The sequence below is a fragment of the Triticum urartu genome, chromosome 7A (assembly GCF_056163025.1).
Source record: "Triticum urartu cultivar PI428250 chromosome 7A, HENAU_Tu73, whole genome shotgun sequence".
Taxonomy (NCBI): Eukaryota; Viridiplantae; Streptophyta; class Magnoliopsida; order Poales; family Poaceae; genus Triticum; species Triticum urartu.
Genome location: NC_141879.1, coordinates 169,189,833 through 169,204,499, shown reverse-complemented (window position 1 = coordinate 169,204,499; position 14,667 = coordinate 169,189,833). Strand labels below are relative to the sequence as shown.

Here is a 14,667-nt window from a genome sequence, read left to right as displayed (position 1 = left end):
CGTTTGTGAGCTGTAAGACCTTTACAAGAGTTGTTTACCAGCAACCACCACATTATGGGCTAGGGTAACAGATCAGTACCACAATTGAGGCAGGGCACACAAAACCACCAACAATGGGGCTAATCTGTAACGCGGAGCACTGACGCTGTGTTTTAGCCCAGAAAATAGCGAATCTGACAGGTGGGTCCCGCATGTCAGGCTGACGTGGCGCGTGTTGACGGACGCCGTTAGACGGCGAGAGACGGCCGTTTCGGCGCGCCCGTTCAAGTGGCCCGTACCGGTCGGTGTTCGAACCAGACCAGCCATTTCCTCACTCTCTCTGTCCTCTCTCTCGACCCCGACCACCGCCGGCGCCGCCACTGTCGACTCGCCGCCTTTCGCTGCTCCGCCATGGTTTCTTGGAGCGACCAGTCCTCGAGCTCTTCTTCGGACGGCGAAGAAGTCACTAGCCAGGTATGCGTGTTCGCCTCTCGCCTCCCCCACGGATTAGGGTTCATCCCGCTAGGGTTAGGGTTCATCATTTGGGGATTTTTACCAGGCCGCTGATTTGTGCAATTTGTGTGCTGGTTAGCTTCCTAGGACTATCTCTTGCTATGAATGGAGTGGCATTGCTCATGACCTGTCGTCTCGTTGTCTGCATCAAGCACCTTGCGTCAGGCTTGTTGCATTTGAATCTATGGACACAGGCAGACGTTTTCTTGCATGTGCTGAGGAGAAGGTATGTTGCTTCTGTTGCTTCTGTTGCTTCTGTTGATGTAATAGTTGTTGCCCATAATCTATGCATATACAATCTTATAGATGGAAAAAATTATATATGCTTTTATAATTGGTTCTGCCCATAATTTGTGCATACAATTTTGACAATATATCTATTAATTAAGAGTGATGTAATATTTGATTTAGGCACCAATTGATGCATAGAATATAATTCAGTGGATAGAACTAAACTAAAATTCAGTGGATATAACTGAACTACAATTCAGTGGATAGAACAAAGTAGAGAGTGTACAGAGTATTATAGAATTTGTGCACATTTCATACAATTTCTTATTGAGAACATATTTATTTAATTGTAGGCAGAACTAAAGTGCAATTATCTGGAGTGGATAGACCCAGAGTGGTTAGTGGCTATGCAGTTCACCCTCACTGAATTGTGGAGCATGTATAACAAAGAAATCGATGACAGGCTGAAAGAAAATGTTGAGCTTGGTGAAAGAAATTACAAACTAGTTGGAGAAAAGAGGAAGATGGAGGAAGATCTGAGGTTTTTCAAACTGGACTTTGCAAAAATGGTTGCTGACAAGGAGGATGCTATCACAGAGCTGGGCAATGTTAGGTTGGCTCTAAGTGATCTCAAAGAGGAGATGGAGAAGAAGAAGCTGGCAGACCATGGTTGTACCAATCTTCATCAGGTACTTAGGGCAAAGGCAGAGAAAGAGAGGGACCAGCTAGTGGCAGAGAGAGACCAAGTTGTGACAGAGAGGGACCAACTAAAACAAGAGAAGAAAAAACTGGAGTACATGATTGCAGATCTGCTCAAACAGAAACATGGGTACAAGGACAAGATCAAGAAGTTGAAGGACATATGTGATGATTTTTAAGTATGTATTGTGGTGTGGTTTAGGGTAGCACTGTAGTTGATATGAATGTGCTCTTATGCACTTCCAAAGCTGTGATGCTTTATGTATCTTTATGTCCAAGACTTGTGTTGTGTACTCCGAAGACTTGTGTTGTGTACTCCCAAGAACTAATTAATGTTCTACTTATTATCAATGTATCCTTGGATCAATGGCCTACTTATTAATGTATTTTGTTTGTATCAAATGAAATGTTTGTAGTTGTCCATACTATTTGCACAGAACATATATTGCACAGATCTTTTTTGCTCAAAATTTATTTTGCACACAACATATATTTGCACAGATCTTTTTTGCTCAAAATTTATTTTGCACACAACATATATTTGCACACAACATATATTGCACAGATCTTTTTTGCTCAAAATTTATTTTGCACACAACATATATTTGCACAGAACATATATTGCACAGATCTTTTTTGCTCAAAATTTATTTTGCACACAACATATATTTGCACAGAACATATATTGCACAGATCTTTTTTGCTCAAAATTTATTTTGCACAGAACATCTATTTGCACAGAATTTTAACAGCAGGAGATAACCATAGATAACTTCAAAGTGCCATACATAGGTTCACAACTCCATACATAGGTTTTAACAAACATAGGTTCTGAGTGCCATACATAGGTTCATAATGTCATAAAGAAAGTGATGTAATGCCTGATTTAGCACACACAGACTTCAAATTTGAGCATTTAGTAGTTCCCACTGGCATAGAAGTACCCCTCCATCCTCTTGCTCATGTACTTTGTCCTCTTTGGCCTACTGCCTGCAGGCTGGCTAGTAGAAGCTTCTGCAGAACTTCTTGGAGGCTTGAACCTTTTTGCACCCCTTCCAACAGCAGTGGAAGATCTTGCACCTCTACCAGCAGCAGTAGGAGAAGAACTAGCACCCCTTCCAGCAGCAGGAGTAGTAGCAGACCTTGCTCCTCTTCCAGCAGCAGCAGGAGTAGTAGCAGACCTTGCTCCCCTTCCAGCAGCAGCAGGAGTAGTAGCATACCTTGCTCCCCTTCCAGTAGCAGCAGGAGAGGAGTTTGTAGTAGATGATGATGGTGCACCCCTAGCACTTCCAGTAGCTGATGAAGCTGCACCATGGTGCCATTCTGGTACAGTCCTGTTTGCCTGTAATCAAAAAATTAAACAACTTTATAATGATCAGTCAATAGAAAAGAACATTCAAGTGATTTCAAAATGAAAATACCATGTGCTTGTTCTTCCTGATTTGCAGATCAGGCCTCAATGGCTTTGGACAACTTGTGTACTTGTGTCCTTGCAGCTTGCAGTTCCCACATGTTATAGTAGCCATCCTAGATGTCTGCTTTGCTTGAGGTGGCTCAAACTTTCCTTTTTTCCTTTTCTCTTCTGCTGGCCCCTTCTTGTCATCTTTGAACTGTGGTGGTTCAATGTCAGGTGTTGGAGTTTTCACCCAGCTATCTGGACCAGGAACAGGGTAAATCACTGGCTTATATGCCTCCAAGTACATAGATTTCTTGAAAAACACATTGATATGATCCTCTGACAGCTGTTTAGACCTATAGATGGCAGAACAAGCATGTTTGCAAGGAACTCCAGTGATGTCCCATTTCTTGCACCCACATGTCTGTATGTTTGTGTCAACACCATAGGTCTTGTCTCCACTAGTGACTTGGAAAAGTCCTTGGCCAGCTATGAGTGCTTTGCAATCCCTTGCATACTTCTTGTTCATCTCCAACTTCTCTGCATAGGTTGGTGCAATCTCCCATCTAGCACATTTTCCACCCTCTCTCTTCTGGTGGAACCTCACTAGCAACTTGTCCTTGATCCCATTGATCATTGTGACAATTGGCTTGTTCCTTACATCTAGAATGTACTTATTAAAAACTTCACTTAAGTTATTCACCACTAAATCAGTTTTGCAATTAGTGTCCATTGCATGCCTAGACCAAGCTTTAGCAGGAATTCTTGACATCCACTCCCAAGCAGCAGTGCACTCAGCCTTCATGCTTTCCATGGCCAAATTGAAGTCATGTTCAGTGTAAGCATAGGCAGCTGCATCCATGCATCTCTTCAAATCCTCTCCTCCAAATCCTGCTCTCTGGAAGTTTGCATAGATGTGCCTCAAACAGTACCTATGATGGCAGTTTGGGAATACTGCTGTCACTGCATTGAGTAGACCCTGCATGAAAATGATTTTAAATGATTTTAAATGATTTTATATGAGTTAATATGATTTTATATGAGTTAATATGATTTTATATGATTTAAAATGATTTTATATGAGTTAATATGGGTTAATATGATTTTATATGAGTTAATATGATTTTAAATGATTTAATATGATTTTATATGGGTTAATATGATTTTATATGAGTTAATATGATTTTATATGAGTTAATATGATTTTAAATGATTTTAAATGATTTTATATGAGTTAATATGATTTTAAATGATTTTATATGATTTTATATGAGTTAATATGATTTTAAATGATTTTATATGAGTTAATTAGATTTTAAATGATTTTATATGGGTCACCCTAGTCACCCTAGGCTATCTATGCCTAAGTGTCGACAAGAAGGGTTACGACTCGACACCTACCAACTAGTCATGAACAAGTAAATGAACTAAATGAACATGTAAATGAACAGGTAAATGAACTAAATGAACAACTAAATGAACAAGCAAATGAACTAACCTTCTGTCTATCAGACATGAATGTGTACTTTCCAAACTTGCCCTCTTCACTTCCCCCTAGAGCATACTTTAGCTGTGTCAAGAACCAGGACCAGTTAACTGTATCTTCAACTCCAACCACTCCAAAGGCAATGGGGTACATATTGTTGTTTGCATCCCTTCCAGTAGCTGCTAGTATCTGTGCACCACTAGTCAATTTGATGAAGCAGCCATCTAGACCTATGAATGGCCTACATCCATTCAAGAAGCCCTCACAACATGCATTCAAACTGAAAAATAGACCATGGAACCTTGGTCCAGCAGTAGGATTTTCTCTGGTTCCACTAACAGTAGTGACAATGCACCTAGATCCAGGATTTGTAAGCTTCACAGTCTCCAAATAGTCTCTCAGCCTCTTATATTGCTTCTTGTGATCACCAAGCACAATCTCTTTTGCTTTCTTCTTAGCCCTCCATGCCATCATCCTAGGAATCTCAAGCCCAAATTGCCTCTTTGCCTTGTCAACAATAGCAGGTACAGTAGTGTTGGGATTTGATCTGATGGTCTCAAGCATTTTGTTGCCAAGCCACCTTGAACTAATCCTAGTTTTCTCAGACTGGGTGGGACATGTGTGCTCCAACCTCATCTTCTTAATGCAGAAAGTGGGCTCATTTGTTATCTGTGCTGCTACCATGTAGAACTGACAACCATCTCCCTCACAGCAAACAATTACCCTATCACTGCAGTTTCTGTGGTATTTATACCTTCTAAGTTGTTTCACATGCAAATTGACTAGGGCCTCTCTGAATTGGTAAACATCTTTGAAACAGAGCTTTAGCTGGAATTGCTGTTCTGGATGCATCCTGTCCTCATCATACCAGACCCTAGGTGGTCTTTTCTTAGCCCTACTCCTTCTGCCAGAGCTGATAACAAAGGACATTGGTTCATTTCCATCATCATCTGCTTCAAAGTCTGTATCTTCCTCTTCTGAAGATGGAAACCAATCAGGATTAATGCTTGGACCAGCACTAGAGTGGGACCTACTAGTAGGACCTGGCCTCTTTGCCTTCTTCTTAACAGGCTCAGGAACTGGAATCTCTTGGGCCTCCTCATCATCTTCTTCCTCCTCCATGTCATATATATCTTCAGGATCTGTGTCCCCCTCACAGTGTGTACTTGACATATATTCAGCTCTCTTCCTCTTTATTTCAGAAAGAGTTTCATCTAGCTCAGGTTCCTCTGTCCTCCTATTTGCAATTTGTTCTTCTACATAATGCACTGAATCTGAGTCATCTTCTTCTTCTCCTGCATCTAAGTGGTCAACATCAACTACAAAATCTTCATCACTGCTTGAACCTTCCTCACTAACTGCATTGTCCTCCTCATCAGTGTCCATGCCTACAGGAATTGCTTCCTCACTAACTGCATTGTCCTCCTCATCTGAATCAAACTGAAAATCAGCATAATTGACACTTACTTCAGTGTTAAGCTGTGTCCCAAAATGGAACTGATAGTTAGGAGGAACTGATGTGAGTGGCAAAAAATTTACACTTTCCTGTGTCCCAAGATGTAACTGACAGTTAGGAGGAACTGTTTTGTGCACAACACCTGATTCAGCAACAGCAAAAACAACAGGTGCCTCTTCTTCTATTTGCTGTGCATGTTGATCTTCTCCAACTGCTGGTTCAATAACTACCTTTCCCTTTCTAACTGTCAGTGACAATGTCTGGGTGCTCTCAAATTGTCTCAGCATGTGAATTACTTCAATGTTGCCTTTAATCACACAAACACCTTGCAGCCCTATATTTTCATCTTTCAAGTAGCAAAGACTGTCATCCTTACAGTATCCATTGCTGACCATTACATTGAAAAAACTACCATAAGTGGTTTCTCTTTCAGACATCTTAACAAGAGCATACTTCTCTCCAGGAAACTGGAAATAGATTGACCATAAATCTTCAGGCCTAAAATAGACATACAAATGAATATTAACAAGTCAATTGTATTAACATAACTGACCATTATATCTGACAATTATAATGAACTATTTTAAATTATAGTAACTGGCAAATCAGTACTAACATTACTATCAGTGTAAGCAAAATTTTAAATTACAGTAACATGACAATGCAGTGTAAGCAATTCAGGCCTAAAATAGACATATATTAACAAGACAATATCTACAAGCCTAATATAGCTCAGACTAGTTACAATGCAGTGTAGTGTAGCAATACCATAAATGAAAACTACAGTGTGATTTTCTCCAAAAATTCAGAACCATGCAGTACTACTAAGATAACTGAACCCTAACTAAAGATGTGATAGTCGACAAAAATTCAGGACTACAATCACTTCTAAATGACTAACAAATCAATGTTTAAAACAGATGCTGCAGTAAGGAGGAAAGATTGAAGCCCGGTGACGATGGGATGATCCTGTAGTCGATAAACATGGCCAAATGATCCTGCAGTAAGAACAGATTTTGAAAGATTCAGATTACCTAGCTGAAGATGGGACGAACGGGAGCACATCCGCGGGACCAATCTGCGAAGCTGCTTCCTTGGTACCATGCTCCGGCGACAGGCCCGCCGCCGCGGCAGACTCTGGATCTAGGTCGCAGCCGCCACCGGTGTGGGGGGCGATGACCCCGCATTGCGAGCGCAACAGCTTCTGCCCTGAAGTAGTACCAAGGCCCTCGCCGCTGAGTGCGGCGTCGCCGCTTCCGTCGACTCCGTGTGCGCCGTCGCTGCCGGAGCTGGTCGCCATCGGAGCGGAGCGGGGAAGGACTGAATCGACTGGATTTAATCGAGCGGGGGAAGGGAACGGCTTGACCTCGTAGACGGGCGCGCCGAAACGGCCGTCTCTCGCCGTCTAACGGCGTCCGTCAACACGCGCCACATCAGCCCGACATGCGGGACCCACCTGTCGGATTCGCTGTTTTCGGGGCTAAAACGCAGCTCAGTGCTCCGCGTTACAAATTAGACCCATTGTTGGTGGTTTTGTGTGACCTGCCTGAAATGTGGTACCGATCTGTTACCCTAGCCCATAATGTGGTGGTTTTGGGTAAATAACTCCCTTTACAATGATGCTTTCTGGATTTTTAATAAAAGGGCCGCATGCATCATCATGATGCAGAGGCCGAGGGTATACCTCCATTTCTAAAAAGAATATACCCAACCAAAATACCAGACTGAGCTACACAAACATGGTATAAACTTCGTCGTTGCAAATTTGAGTCGATGCCCCTGTAAGGGTGTAACTTCAAACATCAAGTCATGTTGTATTTTCTCAACGCATTCCTGGCAACTGTGCAACACAGAAGTCATGTGTTACATATCAAGATTCGATCGCATAAATCTGCAAAAAAATATAAGACCTACACAACAATCAAACAGAATTAGTTCGAAGAACACTCTGAAATTTGATATGGAATGTCACCAGCGACAGTGCATTCACAACCCGCATGTGGCCAGTATGTATTGGCATTCTGATTCATATTCCCAAGCATCCAAAGTTCTGGAACTTGCATGGAACCTCTGGAGAGGCAGCAACCTTCTCCAAATCAAGGTATCTTGTGTTACTCAACTCACTCCTGCATGTAGGACGGCGATTATAGACCCTTGGCTTGCATTGAGAACAAATAGTATGCCCATTGGAGCACTGCACGCATAAATGTGACAAAATAGTTAGAGAACCTCTAGACACATTCATAAGTTTCTTTCTGAGCTTAAGAATATGTGGTGTAAATTCAAAATAGTCATGAGATATCAGGCCCTCCTAGTAGAATCATTTGACAAGTTGGACAACATTGAAAATAAAAAATGGAAAAGATGACGATTTTTTTTCGAAAAGGAAAAGATGATGAATAGATTGAAGTTTCTGTGTCTGGAAAAGAAAAAACTAGAGCCGGATGCTTATATTTGAGAAATCAACGGAAGCGCATCGGAACTGTACGGAGCATTCGGATGGGTTTACGATGCTTGGACAAAGCCGCTGCAACATTGGTAAACGAGAATCCTGGAATGAGAAAGTCAGAACTCGCCGGCGTCGAAATCAACGGCCAAGTGCTCGCCCCCCAAGCACGACGCACCCACGGTTTACATCGCTGCTCGCGCCCGATCGCCTGGAGATCTACGTACGTACAACCCACGCAGGATCCTCCTGCCACACGACTATCCATCGATACATATAACCCTGTTACCCAGGCACGTAGTACGTTGAGCAAGAAAGCCATTGACAATGGCCACTTGCATGGATTCAGTCTCTCGATCTTCGCCCAAATCTCAAGAGCCATTAAGGTCCCGGCCGGTAAGCTCACGTCTGACCGCAGCCGCATGCATGCACGTCGGCGCGGCCAGTGCACATACCGTCAAACAAATTGTTTGCATGGCAGCCCAAATAACGGTACACTGACAGCTTAGTTAATCGGGAACTGCTATCGTACTACTCCGTACAACGCCACCCACAATGCATGAGTTCCTGACTATGTAATACCTAGAGGCATAGCTGAAAGCTACAACTCCCCTGGAACTGGAAGCAACCTCCCAAGCTCAGTCCGAGCGATTCGGCCGTGGTTGCGATAGATAGCTAGTATAGTGATCATGGGAGCGTACCAGCCAGTGCATCAGCAGCACAGCCAGAAGCCGTCGTCGACTCACCATGGCAGAGTCGTCTTGGCCTGGCTCTTCACCGCCGTGCTCTGCCTGGCTCTCCTCCACCTCCTCTGCTGCTCCCCGCGAGCCGCACGCGGAAACGTCGTCGTCTCGCCTCTGCTCCAGTACATCACCAGCACCTACACTGAAGGAAGAGGGTCGACTTCCACTTCCGGCTGCGACTACTCGGAGGGGCAGTGGGTGCGGGCGGCGGGGCACGCGCGGCGGTACAACGGCACCGAGTGCAACGTCAAGGGCAGCGAGGACTGCGCCCGCAACGGCCGCCCCGACACCGGCTACCTCGACTGGCGGTGGCAGCCGGCGGCGCCCGGGTGCCAGCTCCCGGGCTTCGACGCCGCGGCGTTCCTCGGCGCCGTCCGCGGCCAGCACGTGGCCTTCGTCGGTGACTCCATGGCGCGGAACCAGGCCGAGTCGCTCGTCTGCCTCCTGGGCGCGTCCTTCCCGTACCATCTCGTGTACCGCGACCCGGAGCCCGGGACGCGCAAGTTCTGGCGCTGGGCGTTCCCGACGCACAACGTCACGGTGTCCGTCTACTGGGCGCCCTTCCTGGCGCGGGCCACGGGCAGGTGCGACAACTACAGCCTGCCCTACAACTCGGTGCACCTCGAGACGCTCGCCGACCGCTGGTCCGCCGACGCCGGCGCCATGGACGTGGCCGTCGTCAGCACCGGCCACTGGTTCTGGAACCCCAGCGTCTACTACAACGGCAGCGAGGTGCTCGGCACGCACCTCCTACCCCAGCTCAACCACACCGGGATCGGCTTCCTCTCGCCGTTCCGGGAGGCCATCCGGGCGTCGATACGCCGCCTCGCCTCCGCCGGCCGCGCCCGCGCCGTGGTCCTGGCCACCTTCTCGCCGGCGCACTTCGAGAAGGCGTGGGACGACCCCGCCACGTGCGCCAGGAGGATGCCGTACACGGAGGGGGAGAGGGAGGTGGACGCCACGCACGCCCAGCTTAGGAGCATCGTCAGAGAAGAGACGACCGCGGCGGCGGCGGCGGCGACGGACGGTGGGGCGACGAGGGTCGAGGTGCTGGACGTGACCAAGCTGGCCACGATGCGGCCCGACGGCCACCCCGGCGTGTACATGAAGCGCGACCCGTTCGCGCGCGGCGTGCCGGAGCGGCTGCAGAGCGACTGCCTCCACTTCTGCCTCCCCGGGCCGGTCGACACCTTCAACGAGATTCTGCTCCAGCTCCTCCTCGCCAAGCGCGACTGATCGAGTATTGCTTACACTGTTACACATGGCATGCATGAGTGTAAAAAAAAGGTGTCAATCAAGAAAAATACACATGGCATGCACGTACTACCTGATTGCGGGATGGTAGACGAAGGTACTAGTAGGAAACCATGTCGTCGATCGGATAGTGCTCTTATCACACCCGTTTTCATATTTTCAAAACAAACATGATGTGATATGAATGTTATCATACTCCCTTCGTTTCAAAATAGATGACTCAACTTAAGTTAGTACAAAGTTAAGTCATCTATTTTGAAACGGGGAGAGTAAATATGATGTAATACGAATGCAGATCAAATCTTACGAATGGCTGAACTAAGATCGTAGCTTTCAATAACCTAAGACTGCCATCTGACGAAACAAGGATACTAGTGAGCCTTTTAGCTTTAAAGGAAGAATTCGTTCAATTAACTAGTTAACTTGTCAATTAATCCATACTCATAGGGTCATCGAGTAGCTAATAAACTAATAAATTTGCCCAATTAATTGATTAATTGTTCGATTAGTCTATTAATTCACTACTCGCCAGTGAACCGAGCAGCTACTAGTTAACGATTTTCTCAACAATGTGAAATTTACAACACATCTAACGGCTCAAATAAGCCAGATGACAGGAATGGAGGGCTAGAAACTGCGAGATCGAGAGAGGGCTAGGAATGATTTCAGTTATAGTGTCATAAATTTGTTCATTACACCGTCCATATGCAAGTTGAAGCAATAAACTTGGCCAAAGAGGGATCACACAGTGCACTATGGCTCTGCTATTATCGGAAAGGCGCAATTGCTAATAGGCTTGTCCTGCTAGTGTGACAAGCCTATTTTTGTTGTGTGGCTTCTATGCTAAGTGGTACTGTACATGATGTGTGTACCGGATAAAAATTCATCAAGTTGCTACAACAAAAGCCTCAAATTTAACATTTTATCAAATGACTATAACCTTTGGTCCAATATGCATTACACAACCCAAATTAACACTTTCACCTTATGGAAATGAAATTCCCAACCTACATGGTATGTAGGTCCCACGTAGCAAGATGATGACGATATAATGATTATAGGAACTATGATTTGGATTATACAAATTTTAAGCTTTGCGGGACATAAAACTTTGGTTGAAATTGGCATCGTAAATGGTGATGCTTAACTTGGGTAGTGTCGTGGTTCTAAGACTGACGGTAGAATGGGGGGTAGATATGAAGAGGCAAGATCCTAGCTATGGAGTAGTTGTACACATGAGTTTTACGAGTTCAGGCCCTTCTCGGAAGAAGTAACTGTTGGAAATATGCCCTAGAGGCAATAATAAATTAGTTATTATTATATTTCCTTGTTCATGATAATCGTTTATTATCCATGCTAGAATTGTATTGATAGGAAACTCAGATACATGTGTGGATACATAGACAACACCATGTCCCTAGTAAGCCTCTAGTTGACTAGCTCGTTGATCAATAGATGGTTACGGTTTCCTGACCATGGACATTGGATGTCATTGATAACGGGATCACATCATTAGGAGAATGATGTGATGGACAAAGACCCAATCCTAAGCCTAGCACAAGATCATGTAGTTCGTATGCTAAAGCTTTTCTAATGTCAAGTATCATTTCCTTAGACCATGAGATTGTGCAACTCCCGGATACCGTAGGAGTGCTTTGGGTGTGCCAAACGTCACAACGTAACTGGGTTACACTACAGGTATCTCCAAAAGTGTCTGTTGGGTTGGCACGAATCGAGACTGGGATTTGTCACTCCGTGTAAACAGAGAGGTATCTCTGGGCCCACTCGGTAGTACATCATCATAATGTGCACAATGTGATCAAGGAGTTTATCACGGGATGATGTGTTACGAAACGAGTAAAGAGACTTGCCGGTAACGAGATTGAACAAGGTATCGGGATACCGACGATCGAATCTCGGGCAAGTATCGTACCGATAGACAAAGGGAATTGTATACGGGATTGACTAAGTCCTTGACATCGTGGTTCATCCGATGAGATCATCGTGGAACATGTGGGAGCCAACATGGGTATCCAGATCCCGCTGTTGGTTATTGACCGGAGAGTCATCTCGGTCATGTCTGCATGTCTCCCGAACCCGTAGGGTCTACACACTTAAGGTTCGGTGACGCTAGGGTTATAGAGATATTAGTATGCGGTAACCCGAAAGTTGTTCGGAGTCCCGGATGAGATCCCGGACGTCATGAGGAGTTCCGGAATGGTCCGTAGGTAAAGAATTATATATATGAAGTGCTATTTCGGCCATCGGGACAAGTTTCGGGGTCACCGGTATTGTACCGGGACTACCGAAAGGGTCCCGGGGGTCCACCGGGTGGGGCCACCTGCCCCGGGGGCCACATGGGCTGTAGGGGGTGCGCCTTGGCCTATATGGGCCAAGGGCACCAGCCCCAAGAGGCCCATGCGCCAAGAATCAAGGGAAAGGAAGAGTCCTAAAGGGGGAAGGCACCTCCGAGGTGCCTTGGGGAGGAGGGACTCCTCCCTGGCCGCACCCTTCCTTGGAGGAAGGGCCAAGGCTGCGCCTCCCCCCTCTCCCTTGGCCCTATATATAGTGGGGGGAAGGGAGGGCAACCATACCTAAGCCCTGGCGCCTCCCTCTCCCTCCCATGACACATCTCCCTCCTCCCGCAGCGCTTGGCGAAGCCCTGTTGGAATCCCGCTACTTCCACCACCACGCCGTCGTGCTGCTGGATCTCCATCAACCTCTCCTTCCCCCTTGCTGGATCAAGAAGGAGGAGACGTCGCTGCTCCGTACGTGTGTTGAACGCGGAGGTGCCGTCCGTTCGGCGCTAGGATCATCGGTGATTTGGATCACGACGAGTACGACTCCATCAACCCCGTTCTCTTGAACGCTTCCGCGCACGATGTACAAGGGTATGTAGATCCACTCCTCCCTCGTAGCTAGATGACTCCATAGATTGATCTTGGTGACACGTAGGAAAATTTTGAATTATTGCTACGTTCCCCAACAGTGGTATCAGAGCTAGGTCTATGCGTAGTTTCTATGCACGAGTAGAACACAAAGTAGTTGTGGGCGTTGATTTTGTTCAATATGCTTACCGTTACTAGTCCAATCTTGATTCGGTGGCATTGTGGGATGAAGCGGCCCGGACTGACCTTACACGTACTCTTAGTGAGACTGGTTCCACCGACTGACATGCACTAGTTGCATAAGGTGGCTAGCGGGTGTCTGTCTCTCCCACTTTAGTCGGATCGGATTCGATGAAAAGGGTCCTTATGAAGGGTAAATAGCAATTGGCATATCACGTTGTGGTTTTTGCGTAGGTAAGAAACGTTCTTGCTAGAAACCCATATCAGCCACGTAAAACATGCAAACAACAATTAGAGGACGTCTAACTTGTTTTTGCAGGGTATGCTATGTGATGTGATATGGCCAAAAGGATGTGATGAATGATATATGTGATGTATGAGATTGATCATGTTCTTGTAATAGGAATCACGACTTGCATGTCGATGAGTATGACAACCGGTAGGAGCCATAGGAGTTGTCTTAATTTATTTATGACCTGCGTGTCAACATAAACGTCATGTAATTACTTTACTTTATTGCTAAGCGTTAGCTGTAGTAGTAGAAGTAATAGTTGACGAGACAACTTCATGAAGACACGATGATGGAGATCATGGTGTCATGCCGGTGACGATGATGATCATGGAGCCCCGAAGATGGAGATCAAAAGGAGCAAAGTGATGATGGCCATATCATGTCACTATTTGATTGTATGTGATGTTTATCATGTTTATACATCTTATTTGCTTAGAACGACGGTAGTAAATAAGATGATCCCTCATTAAAATTTCAAGAAAGTGTTCCCCCTAACTGTGCATCGTTGCGAAAGTTCATCGTTTCGAAGCACCACGTGATGATCGGGTGTGATAGATTCTTACGTTCGAATACAACGGGTGTTGACGAGCCTAGCATGTACAGACATGGCCTCGGAACACATGCAAAACACTTAGGTTGACTTGACGAGCCTAGCATGTACAGACATGGCCTCGAAACACAAGAGACCGAAAGGTCGAGCATGAGTCGTATAGAAGATACGATCAACATGAAGATGTTCACCGATGTTGACTAGTCCGTCTCACGTGATGATCGGACACGACCTAGTTGACTCGGATCATGTAATCACTTAGATGACTAGAGGGATGTCTATCTGAGTGGGAGTTCATAAGACGAACTTAATTATCCTAAACATAGTCAAAAGGTCTTCGCAAATCATGTCATAGCTCGCGCTTCAGTTCTACTGTTTAAATATGTTCCTAGAGAAAATTTAGTTGAAAGTTGATAGTAGCAATTATGCGGACTAGGTCCGTAAACTGAGGTTTGTCCTCATTGCTTCATAGAAGGCTTATGTCCTTAATGCACCGCTCAGTGTGCTAAACCTCGAACGTTGTCTATGGATTTTGCGAACATCTGACATATACA

At 45.5% G+C, this 14,667-nt stretch overlaps 2 protein-coding genes and 1 pseudogene across 2 annotated transcripts; 2 read left to right on the top strand and 1 right to left on the bottom strand.

Moving 5' to 3' along the window:
• The first annotated feature begins 390 nt into the window (after positions 1-390).
• Positions 391-1,601, top strand: LOC147958810 (uncharacterized). Its single transcript, XM_087535818.1, has 3 exons — positions 391-453; positions 572-718; positions 1,077-1,601. Exons 1-3 carry the CDS (start codon positions 391-393, stop codon positions 1,599-1,601), a joined length of 735 nt encoding a protein of 244 aa, XP_087391944.1.
• A 737-nt stretch (positions 1,602-2,338) lies between these two features.
• Positions 2,339-6,197, bottom strand: LOC147958809 (uncharacterized). The gene is made up of 3 exons (XM_087532317.1): positions 4,317-6,197; positions 2,844-3,797; positions 2,339-2,764 (listed from the first exon to the last, which is right to left on the bottom strand). The coding sequence occupies exons 1-3, from the start codon at positions 6,195-6,197 to the stop codon at positions 2,339-2,341; spliced, it is 3,261 nt and encodes a 1,086-aa protein (XP_087388443.1).
• A 2,592-nt stretch (positions 6,198-8,789) lies between these two features.
• Positions 8,790-10,341, top strand: LOC147958808 (xyloglucan O-acetyltransferase 1 pseudogene; annotated as a pseudogene).
• The last annotated feature ends 4,326 nt before the right edge of the window (positions 10,342-14,667 follow it).